The 25,282-nt window shown below is 41.7% G+C and overlaps 1 protein-coding gene across 7 annotated transcripts in view; it reads left to right on the forward strand.

Moving 5' to 3' along the window:
- Positions 1–25,282, forward strand: part of LOC126162737 (protein kinase C-binding protein 1) — a 288,265-nt gene that overhangs the window by 39,429 nt on the left and 223,554 nt on the right. For 3 of the 7 annotated variants that reach the window (XM_049919403.1, XM_049919408.1, XM_049919409.1), the window contains exon 1: positions 18,070–18,278. The exons of the other annotated variants lie outside the window; for them this stretch is intronic. In XM_049919403.1, coding sequence (XP_049775360.1) covers positions 18,085–18,278 — 194 coding nt within the window. In that variant the 5' untranslated portion in view covers positions 18,070–18,084. Of the gene's footprint in view, positions 1–18,069; positions 18,279–25,282 lie in introns of those variants that run through there. 7 annotated transcript variants of the gene reach the window in all.

Consider the following 25,282-nt stretch of genomic DNA (forward strand, 5'->3'; position numbering starts at 1 on the left):
AAAAGCTTAAAATTACAATTGTAGTCACAATTAAAAAAACAGTTTATACACCATTTTACCTTATGTCGCACAGCACAAAACATTTACACTAATGTAATTACAGTTGTTCTCTTATTTTTCATCAGAGTCCTCTTCAGTGACCTTCTGTCAAGATCACTCAACACTCACTTTTGCCTGTGGTATTATTTGGTGGATAATGTTTTCCCGCCTTCCCTTTATGTGGTATAAATCTTCAATATGATGCCTCTCTAAACACAAAAAACTTCAATTCCCTTGGTCATGGAAGCCCCGCCATAAGAGCACCAATTTGCCCACATTTGAGTTCACTTAGCTCCAACAACTAAGAGTTTGACAGAGCACTGAAAGACCTGAGTCGAAACAAGGCCCCCGGAGTAGACAACATTCCATTAGAACTACTGACAGCCTTGGGAGAGCCAATCCTGACAAAACTCTACCATCTGGTGAGTGAGATGTATGAAACAGGCGAAATACCCTCAGACTTCAAGAAGAATATAATAATTCTAATCCCAAAGAAAGCAGGTGTTGACAGGTGTGAAAATTACCAAACTATCAGTGTAATAAGTCACAGCTGCAAAATACTAACGCAAATTCTTTACAGATGAATGGAAAAACTGATATAAGCCCACCTTGGGGAAGATCAGTTTGGATTCCGTAGAAATGTTGGAACATGTGAGGCAATACTGACCCTACGACTTATCTTAGAAGAAAGATTAAGGAAAGGCAAACCTACGTTTCTAGCATTTGTAGACTTAGAGAAAGCTTTTGATAATGTTGATTGGAATACTCTCTTTCAAATTCTGAAGGTGGCAGGGGTAAAATACAGGGAGCGAAAGGCTATTTACAATTTGTACAGAAAGCAGATGGCAGTCATACGAGTCGAGGGGTATGAAAGGGAAGCAGTGGTTGGGAAGGGAGTGAGACAGGGTTGTAGCCTCTCTTCGATGTTATTCAATCTGTATATTGAGCAAGCAATAAAGGAAACAAAAGAAAAGTTTGGAGTAGGCATTAAAATCCACAAAGAAGAAATAAAAACTTTGAGATTCGCCGATGACATTGTAATTCTGTCAGAGACAGCAAAGGACTTGGAAGAGCAGTTGAATGGAATGGACAGTGTCTTGAAAGGTGGATATAAGATGAACATCAACAAAAGCAAAACGAAGATAATGGAATGTAGTCGAATTAAGTCGGGTGATGCTGAGGGCACTAGATTAGGAAATGAGACACTTAAAGTAGTAAAGGAGTTTTGCTATTTGGGGAGCAAAGTAACTGATGATGGCCGAAGTAGAGGATATAAAATGTAGACTGGCAATGGCAAGGAAAGCATTTCTGAAGAAGAGAAATTTGTTAACATCAAGTATAGATTTAAGCATCAGGAAGTCGTTTCTGAAAGTATTTGTATGGAGTGTAGCCATGTATGGAAGTTAAACATGGACGATAAATAGTTTAGACAAGAAGAGAATAGAAGCTTTCGAAATGTGGTGCTACAGAAGAATGCTGAAGATTAGATGGGTAGATCACATAACTAATGAGGAGGTATTGAATAGAATTGGGGTGAAGAGGAGTTTGTGGCACAACTTGACTAGAAGAAGGGATCGGTTTGTAGGACATGTTCTGAGGCATCAAGGGATCACCAATTTAGTATTGGAGGGCAGCGTGGAGGTAAAAATCGTAGAGGGAGATCAAGAGATGAATACACTAAGCAGATTGAGAGGGATATAGGTTGCAGTAGGTACTGGGAGACGAAGAAGCTTGCACAGGATAGAGTAGCATGGAGAGCTGCACAAACTAGTCTTAGGACTTTGCACCACAACAACAACAACAATTACACTTATATTGATAACAACAAGAAATGTTTAAAACTAGCTTCCAGTTTCTTATTTAAGTAATTATTTATGATAGCAGAATTCCCACCGATCTCGCTGGTGCATTCAAGTAATTGGCTTATTGAAGTATGTTAATGTTGCATTAAAAAATGACAGGCATATCTGCAATGCAGGTATTCAGTGTAATTGTTGAGAGTAAGGACTCTTGCAAGATTATCCTACTCATCCTCCTGGCCCACATTACCATTACCAACTCCCATAAAAATTTCTCTGTACTTGAGAAGAGAACGAGGTTTCCAATAAGGATAAGAAAAATATTTCACTGATTCATCATAATGGCTAGTGCTCAGAGTTCAATTACATAATTAGCATTCTCAGTATCTGCATACAGGGGACTGATGACCTCAGATGTTAAGTCCCATAGTGCTCAGAGCCATTTGCGTACACTGCTATTGAGAATTTATTGTGGCTTCAACAAAGGTGAATGCAGTATTAATGGTGCTAGTGTATTGTTGGTTCTGATTGCTTTTCAGAAACCCATTTGTCCAGTTTGAGAAAGGGGTCTTTATCTTCCTATCACCATTTTATCCTGTGGTTTATTGTATAATATTCACAGATAAAAAATCTACTCAGCAAGCGGCAGCAGGAGGAAACACAATGTGTGGAAATGCATGAACTTTTGGAATCAGTGGCTTTTCATTCTGTCAGAAGGTTGAAGGGATAGTAAGACGGATGAAAGAAAAGGTCTTGATGAGAGAGAAATTCTGCCTTTTGCAAGACACAATTTGTTAATTTTGACTTATTCAAACATGTTTCAGCGCTTTTGTCATATCTTCAGTGGGTTTTTATTTTTCTTTCTGAAAATTATGATTGCATGTTTCCTTTTTGTCGAGATTCCATGACTTTTTGGTTTAAAGTTATCTGCGTATACAAAGAAATGATAATTAGGCAGCAAGTGATTTGTTCATTTACATGCACAGTTAAAGACATGTCGTACAGTTGAAGGATTACATGTTATAAACTTAAGGCATGCTTAAAAATGTATATACAGGGTGAAGTGAAATTTGCGCTCTCGCAGTGCGACTCCTCACAGGCCAATGATAAAAAAATGTCTGTCACAAAATTTTGTCCGGCGAGTACATCCGGCAGAAAAAGGACGTTAAAGAGTGGCAGTATGGCAACACTGTAACCACGTGTATGGTAACTATCTCTGTTGGCATATGTTAGTTGTGCTGTACAGTTGGTGCAGTGGACAGAGTTTTGTGTTAGCATGCAGGAGGTCATGGGTTAGATTCTGCGTTGGGGTGCATTTTCTTTTTTATTTTCTAATTTCATTCTGACATTTCCTGCTGTAATATACACTGTTTCTTAGGTCACATGTATCCTAAATTTATGACATTTTGTACCGCTGAACATAACAAATACGTGGTTAGACAAATAAGAAATAGACAATTGAAACAAATAACCTGTCATATGATAGGATAACTACAAATTCAATACCAGTTTTGAGCTGCTAAAGATGATAGCACAATACAGTAACACAACATCTACTTGTCATTTATACTACATGTAATATGAGTGTTCAGATGTCATACATTAGCAACCAGTGACAATAATAATGTCTATATTAATGACAGCATGACCTTCAGAACAGAATACATTGTCCTCAGAACAATAGGTGCTCAAAGTGACCCTGCACGTCCAAACACTGCGCAACCCGCAGTATCGTACAGCTCTGGTCCCTTTGTAGCAAAGCTGTGTCTACAGTAACAAGAGCAGCATGAATACGCCCTACCAGTTCTTCCACATTCGTAGGTGGAGCGGAGTACACGTGCTTGTTCAAGTGTCCGTACAGGAAGAAACCCAGGGGATTTAGGTCACATGAACATGGTGGTCATACAACTTGACCTCCACATCTGAGCCATTCCTCTTGTTCCGTCCAAATACTGTCACACATTAATTCCAGAGATTTGGAGGTGCACCATCATGTTGGAACCATGTCCTCTGCTGAACATGTAGTGTAACATCCTCCAGTGCATCAGAGAGATAGTTTGAGACGAATGCATGATACTTTTGTGCAGTCCGCCAGTCAGGCAACATGTAGGGGCCCAAACACCTATCGCCCAATATTCCTGCCCAGATGTTGATACCAAATCGAACTTGATATCCATGGTCACGGGGGACATGCAGTTTAACCTCACACCATTGGTGGGCATTGTGCATATTGAAGACACCCTCACAAGTGAATGATGCTTCATCCCACCATATTACGGTGTTCACAAAGTCATCATTGGCTTCCTTTTGTTGTTGGAACCATTCACAGAATTGCATCCGCTGATGGCAATCTGCAGGATGCAGGTCTTGTGTGAAAGCATAATGATAGGGGTGCACCACATTAACGACTGTGAGTTGCTATGCTATGTGTACTTCCCTGAGGTTCTTGGTGTATGACCTCCAGAATAGCTTCCTCAGTAGCTGGAGTATGGCGAGTCCATAGATGACTTCTGTCACACGATGGTGGAAGGAGAGCCTGACACCCAAAGGCACAGCGCCAGGTGACGAAACACATTTTTTTCTGGATGGCATCAATGAGGATATCTAGCAGAATATTCACGAGTGGCAACACCAGCCCAGTTATCGGATGCATCAAGTACCAGAAGCATATCTACATATTCATGCCATGTATGCCATTGTACATGCCATACATCTGCCACTTTAGAGGTTTACAATAAGAAAATTCGATATGTGTACGCGTGTACGTTGCAATCTGTCATGGGAGCGTTACTTCGCCTGCAACTATTCCCTGTCTGGTGGACAGCGCATACAGTATAAACACACCGTCAGTCCTGCACGTTGTTCCATCTAACGGCATTACTCCTCTGACAAATATTGTTATGTATGATTTATTCTGACACCTCTAATTGTGAAATGTTCAGTTTTGAATTACACTGTTTCCCTGATGGTAATAGACATGATGTTTCCACAATCCCATCGATACAATAATAATAATAATAATAATAATAATAATAATGTATTGAGAAATGTACTCACAGCATGTGGATACAAGACTCTATGTTGAAAGGCATAATTAGTGGGACGGTGGTGACAACACATACAAATAGTAACAGAGTTTGGACATTATTTGTAAAGTACGTTGCTAGTCCTATTGGTAACGTAAGGCCCTAACGAAATGTAATGGACCTGAACGAGGCAAGAGTAATTGTTGATACTAATCTATGGGACCACTGGAGGAGGGCACAAAGAAAACAGGTTTCACATCTAGTAGATGAAGTGGTGTGAATAAATTCATGCGCACAACATGGAAAGAGCTTCTTTCAAAGCTACGAAACCAATCTTCCATTTCTACAATTGTATTATGTAAGTACAGAAGTTTTCTAGAGGACCTGCTGCAATTGCCGTTGACGATTAAGAGGCCAGATACTGCACCACCTGGACTACATTTACCAAATAAAAAACATATGCTTCGACCCAGGCTCAAACCATAAACATCCTGCGTGCTAACCCAAAACTCTATCCACTGCACCAACTGTAGTGCGCAACTAAAATGTTCTGTCAGATGTAGTTACTATTCATGTGGTGACAGTGTTGCCAGATTGCCACTCTTTAACATCCTTTTTCTACTGGATGCACTCGCCAGACAAAATTTTGTGAGAGACATTTTTTTATCGCTGGCATATGAGGAGTCGCACTGCTAAGCCCGATTGCGCCAATTTCGCTTCACCCTGTATAGATTACTAGTTTGGAAATAAGATGGTTATACATTTGTTCACATACCTCATGTAACACTATCATTATTGCTGTCATCCATCAATCCCTTCTGTCCACCTTTGTCTGAACTTGTTGTCTCAAAGTCTTCATCTTTCCCGGGAACATTGTTACCTTTGTGAATAGAATTTAAAGCTATCAGCATCATATGCACTTAGTTTTCCTATTGGTACTTGACTTTTACCACTGTCCAGTTCATGATCAGTCATTTTATCACAGTGGCCATTGACACTGGCGACACATTAAGAACAGAATTTGACCCAATATGCTACACTGAGGAACGCCTATGTTTATATATTTGTTTTATTAAAAATTTATCATCAGCAGAAATGTGAACAATCTCCACCTTTTGCATCCTGTTTTCCAAGTAACACTGAAAGGCACTCATTCATTGTTCCTCCGGTACCTAGCATTTCTATCTTGCTCAATAGTATTTTATAGTTAGCAGTGTCAAAAGTCTTGGACAAGTCAGAAAATGCCTGTAACACAGTCATCCCTATGAAGACCTTCAAGTACCACTTTTGTGAACTCCACAATAGCTGATATTGTACTTCTTCTATTTCTGAAACCCAGAAGTTATATTTACTCCAGAAGCTATATTTACTCATGTGTCATATTAGTTTCTCTTAAATGATTGATTCAATAATTTTTGAGAATGAAAGCAGCTGTGAAACTGGCCTGTAGGTTTCAATGCTTTCTACTTTAGCTTTGTTTTGCAATGGCACCACTTGCATGCTCTAGGTATTCTGGGAAAACCATATATTGTGTCTGTTAATGGGGCTTGTATGCTTCAATGGTGCTTATATGTTATCTATGCATGCCTTCAGAACAGAGACAGCAGCCTTCCTAACTTAAAGCTCTGTTGTCAAAAATAATATTATTAAGCTTGCTGTGTAAGTCACTGTGGGTGCTACAAATGTTTTAGGTAGATTTTGCTGCAGCTTTTCCGCAATACCAGAGAAATGATCATTTACAAAATTTTCTTAGGACTTCTTATTATTCTATCACTATTTTTGATTTTTATGTTATTATGCGTTTGTCAGCCTTTTCCAGTTTCTTCTTTTGAAACCTCCCACACCATTTTCCTTTTATTTTCTGTATTAAATATCAATTTGAAATTAATTTTAAAACAGTCTAGAGTGCAAAGGCACATTTAATATGAGCTGACAGCAATTGCTTATTATCATTCAGTGGTTCTTGCTCAACATCAGCCATTGTCCATCATTATGGTGTTTAAGGTCTGAAGATGATCGTGTGCTCATCAAAAGTCACTTGTAATAAATAAACCTTTGCAATCTAGACTGTTTTATAATTAATTTCAAATATTCTATGTTGATTTTTGACTGTCTCCAGCATTGTTTCCAAAAATATATGTATTTGTCATTCAATGATTTTTTTATACCTGTGATAGTACTCAAGGAACTGTCAACTAGTGCAATGGTTTTTCAGAGAACTGAACAATTTAAGTGTCTGTGAGGACTTTCTAATACCTGCAGTTGTCCATGTATTTTACTTAGCTGCAGTGGTAAAAATGGCTTCTTTTGGAAATATCACCTCAAAAATTAATTTAAACAGTGTGCAAAATTTAGAACACTTCGCATCTGCATTGCTTTCCATACACACATCATCTCAGGTTTGACTTGCCCATGTAAGAATGTATCTTATGATCCAAGAATATCCTTCTGCAGGTCTGTGGTTTTGCAGGTTCCACTGAGCCTTCTTTAGCATTATTAACTGACAGTAATGATTCGAAATGCTTAACAATTATCCCTTTCAATGGCAGTAAGTGCACAGTCTAAAATTGAAACCCTTTTATCAGTGCTTACCATTTGTGCTATGGTGAAAGTACTCTAAACATTTAGGAAGTTGTTATTAATTTGACCCGTAGCACCTATGTTAATATTTATGTCTCCACGAATTATGTATTTGTTTTGAGGGCTGAGACCCTTTCCAGGACTTTGGTTAATTTGTTGAAGAACGTGTGCACATTACCGCTAGGTGTACAGTGAACACAAAGAATGATTAGCTTCTTATGGGCACGTAGCTTTGTTATTTCAATGGCTGACAATTCAAAATATTTATCTGTAGTAATTGTGCTCAGATCCTTTCTAGCTTTAAAATGTGTTCCACACCTGATATAGATACAGGATCCCACACCCTTTCAGGCTGACTTACAGTAGTCACTTGCACATTCATATGATGACAGCAGTAGATGCTGCGAATCAGCATCTCTACACCAGTGCCCTGTAATGCATACTACCATGCTACTCAAAGAATGTAATTCAAATTCAAGTTGGCGTACTTTATTTTTAATGGACTGCATATATTGATAAATAATAGATAATTTTGGGCAAATTTGCACAGCTCTTGCATACTCCAGTGTGGACAGTTCTTTGTCCCGCATTCACGATGCAAAATTCTCTAAGCCTGTTGAGATCCTTTTAAGAGAGAGGAGCCTGGTTATCGTAAAAAAGCCCATGTTCCCCTACCAATGACAACAGGTACTTGACCATATGTGGCCCCACACCCATCCACTATACCCTCACTAATTATGTCCACTAAGCTCCCTTTTCCAAACCTGTAAAAGTACAGATCATGCTTAGTGTAGTCCCATCTCTGTGTCCCCACTGATACCACTGCATTTTGCACCTAGCCAACAGTCATTGGCATTTTCTCCAGCTCCACATTGACACACCTTACAGCACCGCCAAGACGAAGTCAACCATGCCAATGGGACAGTGAGGGAAACTATCTTATTCATGCCACCATCTATGTTGAATGCCCTGGCCCTGTCCAGGCTGTTTCCTGCTTCACCCACTATCACTACCTGATCGTCTTTCGTGAAATCCTTACTCAAAGACCCTAAACACTCAATCACCTGATCCAGCCCAGCACATGGTTAGAAAATACTGGTGACCTGATACTCCTCCACTAATTCTCCTGTAATAGAGGGCCTTTACCACTGCCATGACTGCTACTAGCAACAGGACTCTCTTCTTCATAACATTGATGTTATTCGTAACCTTTCTAACCACAAGCACGGTTTGCTGCACGTGTATTACTCGTACACCATCTTGAGACTCCTCTCCCCTTAGCTCTGGCAGCTGAAACCAGTTGCTGGTAGCCACAACAAAAAAATTAGACCAAGTCCTTCTCTAGCAAGCCCTCACACAAATTGCCAGTTCCCAAACACCCTCATCACCACTATCTTCACTCATCCTTATCAGCTCTCTCCTACCTTGATTCAACTGCACAGATCTTTCCTTCCTGTTCCTCTATGAAATTATTCCTGCAGCAACTTTTGCAGTTCCAGGAAAGGGCCTCAGTGATCTCCCCAGAGTCCTCCCTACTCATTTCTGTCCACTCAAGGGCAAATAATATCTATAGCAATGGAAAAAAAAGCTCAAATATGAAACACTGAAGAGAGTTCATGAAATGTATTATGTTTATTTCACTATAAGAAGACTGCAACCTCTGCTATTACATTAAGTTTGTTACTACTGTAAATTCAGAAACAAGCAAGGTTATTCTAAAAGGTGAAGCAAATGTAAACAAACATTTGTCAGAGGTCACAAGTAACAGGAATTTGAACCAGCTTGCAATATTTCAGAAACCTAAGACAGAGATGACAAAACTTTCTTTTTGTGACAGGAAAGAAGACACTAGTTCAGCCATTCACAGCAAAAGGTATTTATCAAATATGTGCAAATGAACACAGTTCATTGCAAGCCTTAGGTTCAGTATATAAACAAAAGTCAGGCCTATAAAACTTCTATCAAAATTCACTGTACAGGTAAACCCACACTATAATCCCCCCTGCAGGTCCGGGGGTTAGAATAGGCGCGAGGTATTGCTGCCTGTCGTAAGAGGCGACTAAAAGGAGTCCCTCCCCCTCAAGGGGGTAGTTAGCGCCTGCGTCCGGAGACAGACGGTTCCACGACCTATGTTTGCGGTCATTTTGGTTTTTCACTTCTTCTGGTTTCTTCCTTCCTTTGGTTGGTTCCTTTCTTTGTTCTTCTCCATCTCACTGTCTTACTTACTCTTTCCCTTGCCTTCTTCTCCTTGCCTTCTTCTCCTTGCCTTCTTCTCCTTGCCTTCTCTGGTCTCCGCCTCGGCATTTGAGACAGTCTGTCCTTTCTCTCCCTCTCTCCCTTCTTTTTCCTCTTCTTCCTTCCTCCCTGTGCGTGCCTGAAGGCCGACCCACGCGTTCGCACGCGTAGCCGGTGACGGGGTAACGCGTAATTCCCCGCCCTGGGTAGACAAGTAAGGCCCGCATGTACCCCCTGGTAAAGGCCAGACCCAGGGAGGGGTGATTGCCTGAGCTGACACCTTCCGACCATGCCGATTGGTCCCTCCGTCCGTTTCTCGGGAGGTGTGACCTGAGGTGTAAACATTCACCTAAGGCGGGAGTGCCCTCTGAGAGGGTCCCCACAAGGAAGGAGCGCGCCATCGGAGACGCTGGCAATCATGGGGGATTCCTCCGCATTGGATTTCTCTCCTTCTTCTCTCTCGACTTCTGCCCAAAAATGGAAACTTGACCAGCCACCAGTGACAAAAGTACTACCGCCTGCCCCACAGTTCCTCGTAGTTTCACGATCTGAGGACGGAAAGGATTTTTCCTCTGTCGGATTTTTCCTCTGTCAACCCTTTCTTTATCCAGAAGGGCATAGATGCCATAGCCGGATCTGTCAAGTCTTGTACCAGGTTGCGTAATGGTACCTTGTTACTAGAAACTGAAAGCGCCTTTCAGTCACAAAACTGCTTCGGGCCACACTCCTGTACACGTTCCCTGTCCGGGTAGAGGCTCACCGCACTGTGAATTCGTCTCGTGGTGTGGTATGTACTAGATCACTCGACAGATTGACTGACGAGGAGATTCAGTCTTTCCTTGCTGAGCAGGGCGTGACGGCTGTGCATAGGGTCATGAAAAAGGTCAAGAATGACTTTCTACCGACCCGGACACTTTTCTTGACCTTTGATAGTGTTCAGCTGCCGTCGCGCATCAAAGCGGGCTACGAGGTTACTTCTGTTCGCCCCTATGTCCCGACACCTACGCGCTGCTACCAGTGTCAGCGTTTTAATCACACTCGCCAGTCTTGTTCCAATGCAGCTAAAGTGTCACTTGTGGCAGGGATGCCCATAAGGGTGACTGTCCACCTCTGCCTCCTCGTTGTGTGAACTGTCAGGGTGACCATGCAGCGTCCTCCCGCGACTGTCCCATCTACAAGGAAGAACGCTGTACACAGGAACTTCGGGTCAAAGAGAAAGTGTCCACCTCGGCTGCTCGCAAGCTATTTGCTAGTAGGAAGCCCACACTGCTCCCAGCGGGGAAGTACAGTACTGTCCTCTCCTCGGACTACCAGGGAGGTGGCAATGCAGACATGCGATCTGACCTTCAGCACTATGGTCGTCCGTTCGGCCAGTGCTAAGATCGCCCGGTCAACGTCTCCTCTTCCTCCCGTCATCCCTCAGACACAAGCACCTTCATTAGCTTCTGCCAAGACGAAGACCCAGAAGTCAGATGCACGGGCCTTCAGGAAGGAACCGTCCCGTGCAGACTTCCTATGTACCTCGAACTCCCAGCCATCGACCAGTACTTTCACTAAACGACCTTCCAAGAAGGCTCATAGGAAGCACAGTTCTCCTTCTTCGCCACGGCGCATTTCTTCTCCTGCGCCACCCAGCGGTTGCCTCCCCAGGCCGTCATCCGTTTCGCCTGGCCGCACCGCTGGTAGCCAAATATCTGGTCGTTCACCAGCGGAGGAAGCTCCCCCTCCCGGCCATCTTAACAAGATGGCCGATGAACCTATTGAACCAATGGACGATGACTGTCTGCCTACTGATAGCGGCGGCAGTGCTCGCTCGAAGCCAGGCCCTCAGCGGCCTTCGAGGTGACCCCTTCTTGCATCTTCTTTTTCTTCTCACGATGGCACTTATTCACTGGAATATTTGCAGCATTCGCTCCAACCGAGAGGACTTGAAGTTGCTGCTCCGCTTGCACCGTCCGCTCGTCGTAGCTCTCCAGGAAACGAAGCTACGCCCATGCGATCAAATTGCCTTGGCACACTACACCTCTGTGCGTTTTGACCTACCCCCTGTGGCAGGTATTCCGGCTCATGGCGGGGTTATGTTGCTGGTCCGGGATGATATTTACTACGATCCCATCACATTGCACACCGGCCTGCAGGCAGTTGCCGTCTGAATTACTCTCCCCACTTTTACATTTTCCATTTGTACCGTTTACACTCCATCGTCATCTGCTGTTACCAGGGCAGACATGATGCAAATTATTGCTCAGCTACCTGCACCATTTTTGTTAGCTGGAGACTTCAATGCCCACCATCCCCTTTGGGGCTCTCCAGCATCCTGCCCGAGGGGCTCCCTGTTAGCAGACCTTTTCAACCAGCTCAATCTTGTCTGCCTCAATACTGGCGTCCCTACTTTTCTTTTGGACACATCTCACACCTATTCCCATTTAGACCTCTCTATATGTACTACCCAACTTGCACGCCGGTTTGAGTGGTATGCACTTTCTGATACATATTCGAGCAACCACTTCACGTGTGTTATCCATCTCCTGCATCATACCCCCTCTCCGTGCTCAACTAGTTGGAACATCTCCAAAGCAGACTGGGGGCTCTTCTCTTCCAGGGTGACCTTTCAAGATCAAACCTTCACAAGCTGCGATAGTCAGGTCGCACACCTCACGGAAGTCATTCTCACTGCTGCTGAATATTCCATCCCTCACACTACTTCTCCACGTCGCGTACCGGTCCCCTGGTGGACCGCAGCATGTAGAGACGCTTTACGTGCTCGTCGACGTGCTTTACGCACCTTTAAACGCCACCCTACAGTGGCGAATTGTATCAATTATAAACGATTACGTGCGCAGTGTCGTCGTATTATTAAAGAAAGCAAGAAAGCCAGCTGGGCTGCTTTCACAAGCACCTTCAACAGTTTTACTCCTTCTTCTGTTGTCTGGGGTAGCCTGCGCCGGCTATCTAGCACTAAGGTCCACTCACCAGTTTCTGGCTTGACGGTCACGAATGACGTCCTTGTGGCCCCTGAGGCTGTCTCCAATGCCTTCGGCCGCTTTTTCGCAGAGGTTTCGAGCTCCGCTTATTACCACCCTGCCTTCCTCCCCCGAAAACAGGTAGAGGAGGCTAGGCCACCTAACTTCCGCTCCTCGAATCGTGAAAGCTATAATGCCCCATTCACCATGCGGGAACTCAAAAATGCACTTGCCCGGTCACGGTCCTCCACTCCAGGGCCTGATTCTATACATATTCAGATGCTGAAGAACCTTTCTCCTGCGGGTAAAGGTTTCCTTCTTCGTACTTATAATCGCTACTGGATTGAGGGACATGTTCCCGCATGCTGGCGCGAGTCTATTGTTGTACCGATTCCTAAGCCGGGGAAGGACAAGCACTTGCCTTCCAGTTATCGACCCATCTCGCTTACCAGCTGTGTCTGTAAGGTGATGGAGCGAATGGTTAACTCTCGTTTGGTATGGCTGCTCGAATCTCGACGCCTACTTACCAATGTACAATGTGGATTTCGTAGGCCCCGCTCTGCTGTTGACCATCTGGTTACCTTGTCGACCTTCATTATGAATAACTTCTTGCGGAAGTGCCCGACCCCGGCTGTGTTCTTTGATTTGGAGAAGGCTTACGACACCTGTTGGAGGGCGGGCATTCTCCGCACCGTGCATACATGGGGCCTTCGTTGTCACCTCCCTCTTTTTATTCGTTCCTTTTTAATGGATCGACAGCTCAGGGTACGTGTGGGTTCTGTCCTGTCAGACACCTTTTGCCAGGTGAATGGGGTGCCACAGGGCTCAGTTTTGAGCGTCGCTCTCTTCGCCATAGCGATCAATCCAATAATGGATTGCCTCCCAGGCTCCCTTTTCGTGGACGATTTTACCATCTATTGCAGCATGCAGCTTACATGTTTCCTGGAGCGCTGTCTTCAGCGTTGTCTTGACCGTCTTTACTCCTGGAGTGTTGTCAATGGCTTCCGTTTTTCTGCCGAGAAGACAGTCTGTATTAACTTCTGGTGCTACAAAGAGTTTCTCCCACCGTCCTAACGACTCGGCCCCCTTGCTCTCCCATTCGTGGAGACAACAAAATTTTTAGGTCTTACATTTGACAGGAAACTTAGCTGGTCCCCACATGTGTCATATTTGGCTGCCCGTTGTACCCGTTCTCTAAATGTCCTCCGTGTTCTCAGTGGTATGTCTTGGGGAGCGGATCGAACCGTCCTACTTCGCCTATATCGGTCGACCGTCTGCTCCAAGCTGGATTATGGGAGCTTCGTATACTCCTCTGCACGGCCGTCCATCTTACGCCACCTCAACTCCATACAACATCGGGGTTTACATCTTGCGATCGGAGCGTTTTATACTAGTCCCGTCGAGAGTCTTCATGCTGAAGCCGGTGAATTGCCACACACCTACCGGCGCGATATACTGCTTTGTTGGTATGCCTGTCGGCTACTGTCAATGCCTGACCACCTGTCTTATCGTTCCTTTTTTGACGACTCTCTCTACCGTCAATACGGGTTGTATGTCTCTGCCCTGCTATCCCCTGGAGTTCGCTTTCGTCGCCTCCTTCAACACCTTGATTTTTCACTCCCTGCAACCTTTAGAGTGGGCGAGAGCCACACGCCACCTTGGCTCCAGGCTCAGGTCCGCGTTCACCTTGACCTCAGCTTGCTCCCAAAGGAGGTTACCCACGGTTTGGTATACCACTCCCGTTTTGTCGAACTTCGTTCGAAGTTCATTAATATGACCTTCATTTACACAGATGGCTCTAAGACCAATGACGGGGTCGGGTGTTCTTTTATTGTCGGGGCACAAAGTTTCAAATACCGGCTCCATGGCCGTTCTTCGGTCTTCACAGCTGAGCTCTTTGCCCTCTACCAGGCTGTTCTTTACATCTGCCGCCACCGACATTCTGCTTATGTCATCTGCTCCCATTCCCTGAGCGCCATCCAGAGCCTCAGTGGTCCGTATCCAGTTCACCCTTTTGTGCACTGGATCAAACGCTCTCTTCAGCAGCTGGTGGACGACGGTTCTCCGGTTAGCTTTATGTGGGTTCCTGGCCATGTCGGTATCCCTGGGAACAAAGCTGCAGATGCTGCGGCCAAGGCTGCGGTCCTCCAGCCTCGGACAGCTTCTTGTTGTGTCCCTTCATCGCATTGTAACAGGGTCATTTGTTGGCGCATTTTATCGCTGTGTCATGCCGATTGGGCTGCACTTACGGACAACAAGCTTCGGGCCTTGAAACCTCTTCCCACGGCTTGGACGTCCTCCTCACGCCCTTCCCGGCGGGAGGAGGTCGTTTTGGCCCGGTTACGAATTGGACACTGCCGGTTCAGCCATCGCCATCTGCTGATGGCTGTGCCTGCACCGTTCTGCCCATGTGGGCAATTGCTGACGGTCCGCCACATTTTAACGTCCTGTCCGGATTTTAATACACTGCGTCTTGATCTTGGCCTGCCATGTACTCTAGATGCCATTTTAGCGGATGACCCAGGAGCAGCTGCTTGCGTTCTTAGTTTTATCAACTTGATAAACCTGTCTAAGGACATTTGATTATGCTGTTTTTTTAATCCTATGCCTGTCAATCTGTCTTTTATCGTGTTTTCCCTTTTAGTTGCTGTTTTAAACTTGTGCCTCGCAGTGCATTCCTAACGTAGTCTGGGCGCTAATGACCATTGTAGTTGTGCGCCCTAAAAGGAAGTATTCAAAATGTGAAAATGGACAGGAAAGGATAAAGGTGCACTCAAACCATATGATTAAAATGGGTTTTGACAAGCACTATAATCCCATTTGTCACTCATCCACCATCTGTACATCTCTTGAATACATTGGTGCAGCTTGGACTTATTTTAAATGTTTGAGTTTTTTTTAATAAAAGCTGGTTAGCAAGTCTTAGAACAAATAACATTCACATTTTAGTTTGACATGTTCAGGTGCATGGTGCAATATTAACAGTTATACAATATTCGATAAAAGTACCTGAATTATCACAGGAATTTCCTGTCAGCATTTTACCCATAGGTTAATGTGATGTAGCAGTGTTTAGTGTGGAGCTGTCTCTGCCTTTACACTGATCACAACCTCCATTTTAGCAGTTATGTGTGTGGTTAAGTGGTACAAGATTTCTTGGGGAATTGCTGTTTGTTCATTGAGGGGTTCCTTGTAAAATGGCACTAAATTAGCATCACACGCCATTTAGTAAATATTTTCTTGCCTTCAGGCTTTGAATAGACAAATCCTTTACTGTTGTCATTGTTACGCAATCCATTCCTCACAAATTGGACTGTATGATTCGGTGCTCTTCATGGCAGTAGCCATCAGAAATAGACAGCTGTACTGGTAAAAATGCCCATGTAACATATTGCAATACCTTTGTTTTGCAGCCTAGCTGGTGGGGAAGCTGTGACCATGAAAGTTAGGGCCCCACAGACGTCACTCTGCTTTGCATTTAATGTAATTTAATTCACCATGACAGCTGGCAGCATTGTTGCCAGATTTTACTGTGAAGTGCAAACGGCTCCAGGAAAAAACAGTAGTCATTTGTGAAGTTCTGGCAACACTGAGGCATTGCCATAGTGACGTTTACAAAATTGCATTACACGATTGGTTGAGGTACTCTAACAAAGGTGCTGTGCCCTGCCCACTCCAACTGTCAGGGATTTGCTTACACCAATTCAGCTATAGGGTCTGCCTATCTGCTAGAAATATTTCCATTGCACAACGATTAATTGGTGTAGACATACATCATGTGAGACAGTCTGAATTATTCGGATACTGGATACTGTTTCCATTTGTCTGACTTCTGATGCTTCAGGTGGTAGGGGCAGACACTAAAGATGCATTGCAGATTTTGTTGAGGGGGATAATGATTGACGATTGCAATTTTCTGAGAACAATAGTTTTGAAGGATCTATGAGCTCTGGAGATCAGAATGTAGTATTAGTCTAATTACTAAAATGGATGACTCATAAAATTTCCATTTTATGTTGAAGTGGGGGGAAAAAATAATTGAAGTATGTTGAGGAGAGCCAAAACCTATCTACCTAATTACATCATCTATGACACCAAGCCACTTTTCCATGTTGAAAGTTAATGAGTTCTGAAAAACAGTGCATAATCCTCTTCTGCAATGACTATAGAGATGCTGTCACTGTTTGCATAGCTGTGGCAGAAGCCAGTACTTTATTATGTGCTGCCTTGACACATTTAGCATTTTGTGAGGAACTACGTGACACTGTGCAAGTAATTATAAGAAAGACTGTAGAGATACCCAGTCTGTAGATGAGATGTTGAAATGATCTATAGCCTCTGAAAAAAATGTTGAAAAAACTGCTATAATCCAAATCAGATTTTTTTGTAGCCTTGTTTTAAATTAAGATTTAAGACAATTGATTGAAATGTATGATCAAGGGATTGCTTGATTAATAGCGAGGTTTTTTTTGGGGGGGGGGGCAGGGGGGGGGGGGGGTTCATAACTTCCACTATGGGGGTTCCTCTGTTGTTTTCCTCGTTGATGTCAGTATTTCTAATCCACACCTCTATTCTTAGTCTGTCCTTTTTGTATCTGTGATGTGTCTTCAGCAGTCTTTACTACTCTCAGCTTATCAGATTTTCAAATTCACATGCTGCCACTATTGTCGAATTTCTATCATCCTGTGCTACCATGCCTCCCTTAGCTTATAGTTAATCCTCTAATAGTCATTTTTCTATTAAATTTCCCCTTACTGAACGAGGCAACACTTGATTCTGAAAGCTAGTGCTTCTATCAGCTTTTGTTTGCTTTAATCTGCTATGGCTTGGTAAGTAGACTGTTTCATTTGCTTGTCATTTTCTGTGTAACCATTTACATGTAGTAGTGAAATCTACTCCTTGTGGTATTTGCTTCCAAGAAGTACTTTGTACAGCTATGTAGTCAACACAGGAAAAAAATAAGCTTTAGTGCATTATTAGAAGCTTGATCAGCTTGTCACTCATTGTTTTAAGATGTTATACTGTTTGTAATGATTTGTTTTGTACTGGCTATCATTTTGTCTCCTGTTTGCCTCTTACATGCTCTAATTTATTTGCACCTCTTTTCTTATTCTTATTATTGCATGAAATAAAATTTCAGAAGCTTTTAATAAAAATGCATGATATTTTCTGAGATTTTTTTAATGTGCACAGAAAAAGTAACCCACAAAGACGATTTCAGGTCTGACAAAATATGAATTTATGTTGGAGGTGATTGATTTGTACTAACATCTTTCTTTTTCTTGATAATACCCAGTATCAGCAGATAACTGAGGACATTATTGTTTTTGCATAGCTTTGCTTTCTTTTGTATGTTTAGTTCAAGGCTTATTATTTTTGTTCTGAAGATTAATGAAGCTGCAATACACACTTTGGGAGGAAAGAATGTTGACTTGTTCAGAAATGGAGAAAGAAAGAGGAAGAAGTACAATGTCACTAACTGGTAGCAGGAAGAGAAGTAAGTCTTGTTCAGACAAAGACAGAGTGCATGGGAGAGAAGACAGTTTAACAAGGAGTTCATTGAGTGGTCTTAAGAGCAGAAGCAGAAGCAGATCAAACTTACATAAATTGTTGACTGACAAGGAAGATACAAATGGGTAAGAGCTGGAGAATTTTTGAGATTATTGATACAAGCTTAGTATTATTGGGTTGGTACGTAAGTTCACAGTGTTTTTCCATAAGCTTAATAAACACAACAGACACACATAATAGAGACTTCAGTTATTAATAGTATATTCTCCTTCACTATTTACAATAGTCTGCCAATGCTGGGCTAACTTTTGGAGTCTGCAAATGTAGAAATCATGTGGTTTTGAGGTGAAGAGCTCATTGAGTCATGTTCAGAAAGGAAGTTCCTCGAAGGTTGTTTGATAGAGAGCAGAAAAGGTGAAAATCTGAGGGTGCTAGATGAGGTGAATAAGGTGTGTATTGCATGACTTGCCAACTCAACTCCTGTATATCGTTTAGCAGTGTAACACTATGCTGGTGGGTGTAATGGAGTAGCATAATTTCATACTGTCTTCCTGGCCATCGTCCTTGGATTGCATTTGCAAGACATCTCAGTTGTCCACGATAAACATCAGCGGTGATAGTTACACCTCGGGGAAGCAATTCCTAGTACACCACACTTTCACTGTCCAATTAGATGAATAAAATTATCTTTTGTGGGCGCACTCAGGTCTTTCTACAGAGAGTTGATGCTTTGTTTGGACTGAAACATTCTTTTTTCCTTATATTTGTATAAAGACACCACTTCTCATCACAAATAATGATACAAGATAGAAATTGTTGGTGTTATTCACAAGCCAAGTGATGAACAGCAAGCAGAGGTGTACATATGGATACTGATTTTTGTGAAGGCTTAGAGCATGCAGTACCCATGTATCCCACTTTTGGACCTTCCCCATGGCATGCAAATGTCGCAAGATGGTGGAACCACAGTTCACCGCATTTGACAGTTCTCGAGTACACCGATGTGGATCATTGTGGGTTAATATGTTTAAGCAATCTTCATAAAACTCTGAAAGCCTTTCTGACCATGGAGAGTCACTAATGTCAAAACAATCCTCCTTAAAACAAGAAAACCATTTACCTGTTGTGCTCTGTCCCAATGTCATTATCGAAATGGCACAAATGTTTCTGGCTGCCTCTGCTCCTGTCACCCGTATGCTGAGCTCAAAACAGAAGAATATATCACAAATGCTCCAGTTTCTCCACTTGGAACTACCTAGTGTCCACAGCTCCACTCACTATCTCCAAATGACAATAGGTAAACTCAAATAGAAATATTGAAATAATAAACTACAGTCAATAAATAAATCCATAGCAACAGGAATACTAACATGCAAAACAAAAACGCCATGAACTTACGTGCCAACCTAATATTTGGTTTTTTGTAGGAAGTCGTATCTCATTGCTTGACATTGTAGAAGACCTGTGGAGCTCATATATCATAACTTTTTTCTTGTGTTTGAAAGTCATCGTTGTTTCTCTTTTTGTTGACACAGTATCACATTGATTTTTTTCTGTGTATATTTTAGTGCTTATTTTCACTTAATATGGAAGTAAACTCACTTGCAAGCATGAAATCAGTAGATGGAATGTTATACAAAGAAGAAATATCCATAGTCCACCAAAGGGGGCTACGATATGTGCTCTAGTTTATTTTTAACTGCACCAATGTCTGCAAGCACTGTTTTGTACTTCCAGCAGTGGAGTCATATTTTGGTTAAATGTTTGGTGAATTTGAGGCAAGTGTGTATTTAGTAAGAAGGGCAGTGTGTGGGGCGAGAGCAGACATTACTAAATGGATGCTTTTTCCACTTTAGGAATCAGTAGTGAAAATGGATAAGACATTTGGAACAAATAAAGAATAATGAATGAAACATAAATGTATTTGCTGAAATTCCTCTTTATTTTGTGTACTGTTTTTACTTGGACTAACCTTAACTCGTTATGTGGCTCATGGTGTATTATCCCTGCAGTTCTGTGTCTCAATAAGGAAGTATTTATTCTCTCTTGTAAATATCCTGTGTGCCTTTCAGGGGTGCACAAATTCCTTCTGTTTCTGCTGCATTCATAAAATTTAAGTCATTCAGAGGCTTGTCAAATGGATAATGTGATAGAACATTATCATAACTGTTCCCTGACACCAGAATTCGTGTTACAATAGAATAAAATGCTTTTATTTCAGACTAGTTTATCTTTCATTTCTTTCAAATGCCACTGAATAATAATCATTTTTCTATCCACTTACTTTGTGTCATTAGATGGCTGTACCAGCTTTTACTATTAATCTGTTAAAGTTTTATACTTGTGTACAGAGTTTTCCATTTAATATTTGGGATCGAGACTCCTTCTTTTTACTTAACACTTGCCAAGCATCTTAGAAATGACATTGTTTGTTCTATACATTCCTTGGATATCATTATTCCATACCACCACCACCACCACCACCACCACCACCGCCACCACCACTACAATGAGTATTCTGCATATTTATTTATTCATGGCAAAAGAGGAGCAGAGACAGAAAGGAGAAAGGCAAAGGAAATACCAGGAAATCTGAAAGAAGTCTAAGGCAGTGTTAGTGGAAGAAAAAAGGAAAAGTTGGAAGGAATTCACACGAGAGTTGGTAGAAGGATATTAATGTGGGTAATAGGATGCTGTATGGAATTACAAGGAGTAAGAGGAAGAAAAGTGCTAAGACAAAGCTGGTGAAAGGAGAAAATAGGGGTCTAATAATGCAGCTGAAGAGATGAGGAAAAGATGAAAAGAGTACTTTGACAAATTACTAAATTTGAAAAATAGCAATGAAAAGGTGATAGAAGTACAGTGGGTGGACGTGGACCTGGGAGAAGAGAGAGATCTTACCATGTTAAAAGTGTAACTAGCAGAAGAATGAAAGTAGGAAAGGCAGCTGAGATAGGTGAAATAAGTATGGAGACAGTAAAGGCGACTGGAGCTGGGCCTACTGGGTTACATTTGTTATATATATATTGCTCAGATGCATATGGATTCAGAAATGTGTGCCTGAAGAATGGTGAAAGGGAATAATAATTCATATGTTCAATAAGGCAGACAGGCAAATATGTGATAACTGTCAAGGAATTACAGTCATATTATAAGCAGGAAAAATAATGGAGAGGATACTGGAAAGAAGAGGAGAGGAAAAGAGCAGGGATAGTTAGGAGCAGTATGGCTTTTGACATGGCTAGTCAATAATGGACTCAATCTTTAGTGTGAGACAATTGATGGAAAGGCATTGGGAGTGTGGGAAAAAAATCTGATGACCACTTTTCTGCACTTATAAAAAGCGTACAATTGTGTCCCCAGAGAAAAGAATGAAAAGGGAGTTGGAAAATGAGCATTTGAAATTCTTCAAGCAATGTATGACAAAAGCTTCAGCATGAGGCAAGGAAGTGTGATATCACCTTTATTATTTATAATAGTGATGGATGAAATGGTAAAAGAGCCAAAAAGAAGCTCATAGAGGAAGGGAGATGAAGTTATTGCTATTTGCCGATGGCATTGTGTTGTGAGGGACGAACAGGAACAATGTATAAGAACAACTCGTCATCTTAGATGAAAAAAAAAAAAAAAAAGAAGAGAAATATGGGATGAAATGCAGTGTGTAGAAAACCAAGACTATGATGGTTACCAAAGTAGACACAGAAGGTAAAGGATGAATTAACATCAAAGGACAGGATACTGAAATTGTGGGAAACTTTAAATATTCAGGTAGTATGATAATACAGAATGCAAGTATGGAGCTAGAAATCAGTAAAAGGGTACAGTAGCTAATGTAGTAGACCAGTGTGTGAGGGATGTTGTGTGTTGAAGGAAATGAATTGTTAGCTGCAACAGGCAGAAGACGTGCTTTATTGGTCGTGCACATTTTAGCGGTTTTGGCTGAGATAAACTCATGCTGCAGTCTTGTTCTTCGGTGGCACGCCAGTCCAGAAGTGTGAATAGGAACAGCTAAGTGAAAAACTGTTGATATACACAATTGTTTGTATATAAAAGCCAACTTTATAATTTTCCTTTGTGTGAGACCGCATGTACAAGATTCATGTGCCGATTTGTAGTTCTGTATTCGTATATTTTACTGCTCTTGTCGCACCTGCATAATCTTTCATCAGTTGTATCAATACCTGTTTGTATTGTGATATATTGTGAAATTTCGAACGTTTGTGAGTGCCTTGGTAAACTTGTACTACAAATGACAACTAAAACAATCAGAAAAATCAGTAGTGTCATATCTCAAGGAGAAACACGAAACTTACACCACAGGCAGACATATAGAGGAACTATGGCCCGAGTTTAAAACAATGCGCTCGATAGATATGTACCCAGTAGAACAGTTCATAATTGAGGGGAAGGGGTTTGTGGAACCTCCATGGTATACAGTGACTGTAAAGAAACAAAGCTTACTGCAAAATAGGTGTAAAACAAAATGTAGGGCTTTAGATAGAGAGAAGCTGTATGAAACGTGTTTGGCTGTTAAGAGAGCAATGCATGATGCCTTCAAAGACTGGTCAAGTGATGTTTCTCAAAAACCGAAGAAATTCTGCTCATTTGTAAAGGCTGTTACTGGCACCAAAGTTAGTATCCGGTCCGTAATAAATGAGACAGAAACTGAAATTGAGGGTAGCGAAGCACAAGCGCTTAACTCCATTTTCAATTGTTTCTTAACAAAGAAAAACCAAGGAGAATTGCCCCAATTTAATCCTAGTACTACTGCAAAACTGAATGAAATAAGTATTGGTGTCAGTGATGTTGAGAAACAATTGAAATCGCTAAAATCGAACACAACTCCAGGGCGGTGGAATGCCTCACAAATTGTATACTGAATTTGTGGCTGATTTAGCCCCTCTTCAAACTATAATCTGTCATAGATACCTCGAACAAAAAACTGTGCCCATTTCTTGGAAAAAAGCATAGGTCACAACTGTCTGCAAGAAGGGTTGTAGAATCCTAAAACATTTTATGATCTCAAACATAATCTTGAACAGAATCACCTCTTCAATGCCAGCCAGCTTGGATTTCGAAAACATCATTTATGTGAAACCCAACTCACACTTTCCTCGCATGACCTACTGAAACCTTTATATCAAGACAGTCATGTAGATGCAGTATTTCTTGATTTCTGCAACGCATTTATCTTAGTACAACACCTATGCTCATTGTCAAAAGTATGATCATATGGGATCAAGGCAGTCATGTAGATGCAGTATTTCTTGATTTCCAAAAAGCATTTGTCTCAGTACCGCATCTATGCTTATTATGAAAAGTATGATCATATGGCGTTATCAAGTGAAATTTATGACTGGATTGAAGAGCTTGTGGAAAGGAGGATGGAGCATGTTATCTTAGATGGAGAGTCACCATCAGTTGTAGCACTAACTTTGGGTGTGCCCCAGGGAAGTGTGTTTGGACCCTCACTGTTCATGTTGTGTATTAATGACCTTGCAGGCAATATTAATAGTAAACTCATACTTTTTGCAGATGTTACAGTTGTCTATAATTAAGTACTGTCTGAAAGAAGCTGCATAAATATTCAGTCAGAACTTGACAAGGTTTCAAAGTGGTGCAAAGATTGGAGACACACTTCACATGTTCAGAAATGTAAAATTGTGCACTACTCAAAACAAAAAAGCATAGTATCCTATGACTATAACATCAGTAAGTCACTATAGGAATCGGCCAACTCATACAAATGCCTGAGTGTAACACTTCTCATACAAATACCTGGATGTAACACTTTTTGGGGATATGAAATGGAATGATCATATAGGTTCAGTCATGGGTACAGCAAGTGGCAGACTTTGGGTTTATTGGTAGAATACTGGGGAAGTGCAATCAGTGTATAATGTACAAAGGACATTGCTTACAAATTACTTGTGCAACTGGTTCTAGAATATTGCTCAGTGGATATTGAACGTATACAGAGAAGGGCAGCATGAATGGTCACAGATTTGTTTTATCTGTGGGAGAGTGTCTCGGAGATACGAAGGAACTGAACTGGAAGGCTCTTGAAGACAGACACGAACTATCCCAAGAAAGTCTACTAACAAACTTCAAGAACAGGCTTTAAATGTTGACTCTAGGAATATACTACACCCTCCTATTTATCACTCACATAGGGATTGTGAGGATAAGCTTAGAACAATTACTGCATGCACAGAGGCATTCAGTCAGTCATTCTTCCTGTGCTCCATGGGAATGGGAAGAAACCCTAGTAACTGACACAATGGGATGTATTCTCTGCCACGCACTTCACGGTGGTTGCAGAGTAGAACTGTAGGGAAGTGCTGTACAAGACATACCGTACACTTATATTGACAAATACATCAGAGACCTGGACAGTGGCAAGAAGAGAGGGGACTTGGATCCAAACCAGTGAAATTAAATTCCTAAGAAGTATGTTAGAGAAAATGAAGAGAGACAGAGTGAGAAATGAATATGTAAGAAAGTGACGAGAGTAGAAAAACTGAATGATCAAACTGAAAAGAGTAGGTTAAAATGCTTTGTACATATAAAGAGAATGGAAGGTGGAAGAATACCAAAACGAATGATAGATGCCAAGAGGGTGACTCAGAGCAAGATGGGTTGACTCGATCAATACCAATTTAAGGAGGAGTCTGGACTGGAACAAAATAGCAATAGAAGAAGAATGGGGGGAAAGTGGAGAAGTACTACAAATGTTCCAACCTCCTTTGATGCAGGATAAAAGCGAAATGAAGATGATGACAGTTTATTTATGTTAGACGACTGCCACTTTTGTGTTATTACATTTAAATAAAATTGATTTGAGTCTCTCTTGAGCTCTTGGTTGAGATTTCTCTTTGGTTTATGTGCCCAAACACTTTAATTCCTGAATCATCTGCTTTTATGATCAGTAATGTGAGAAAGAAATTCTGCGATTAAAGACAAACATTTGCTCTATCCTTCTCCTCCTCCCTTCTTACACAAGTGATTGTATACTTTTGGAAAAGAGAAATTTGTTCGGTGGATTATTTGATTATGAAGTCCTTTGCAATCGAAACATGCTTTGTTGCTTGGAGATAAGCTTGGAACTTAATTTGAGAAAACTATTACA

Source organism: Schistocerca cancellata, chromosome 2 (assembly GCF_023864275.1).
Source record: "Schistocerca cancellata isolate TAMUIC-IGC-003103 chromosome 2, iqSchCanc2.1, whole genome shotgun sequence".
Taxonomy (NCBI): Eukaryota; Metazoa; Arthropoda; class Insecta; order Orthoptera; family Acrididae; genus Schistocerca; species Schistocerca cancellata.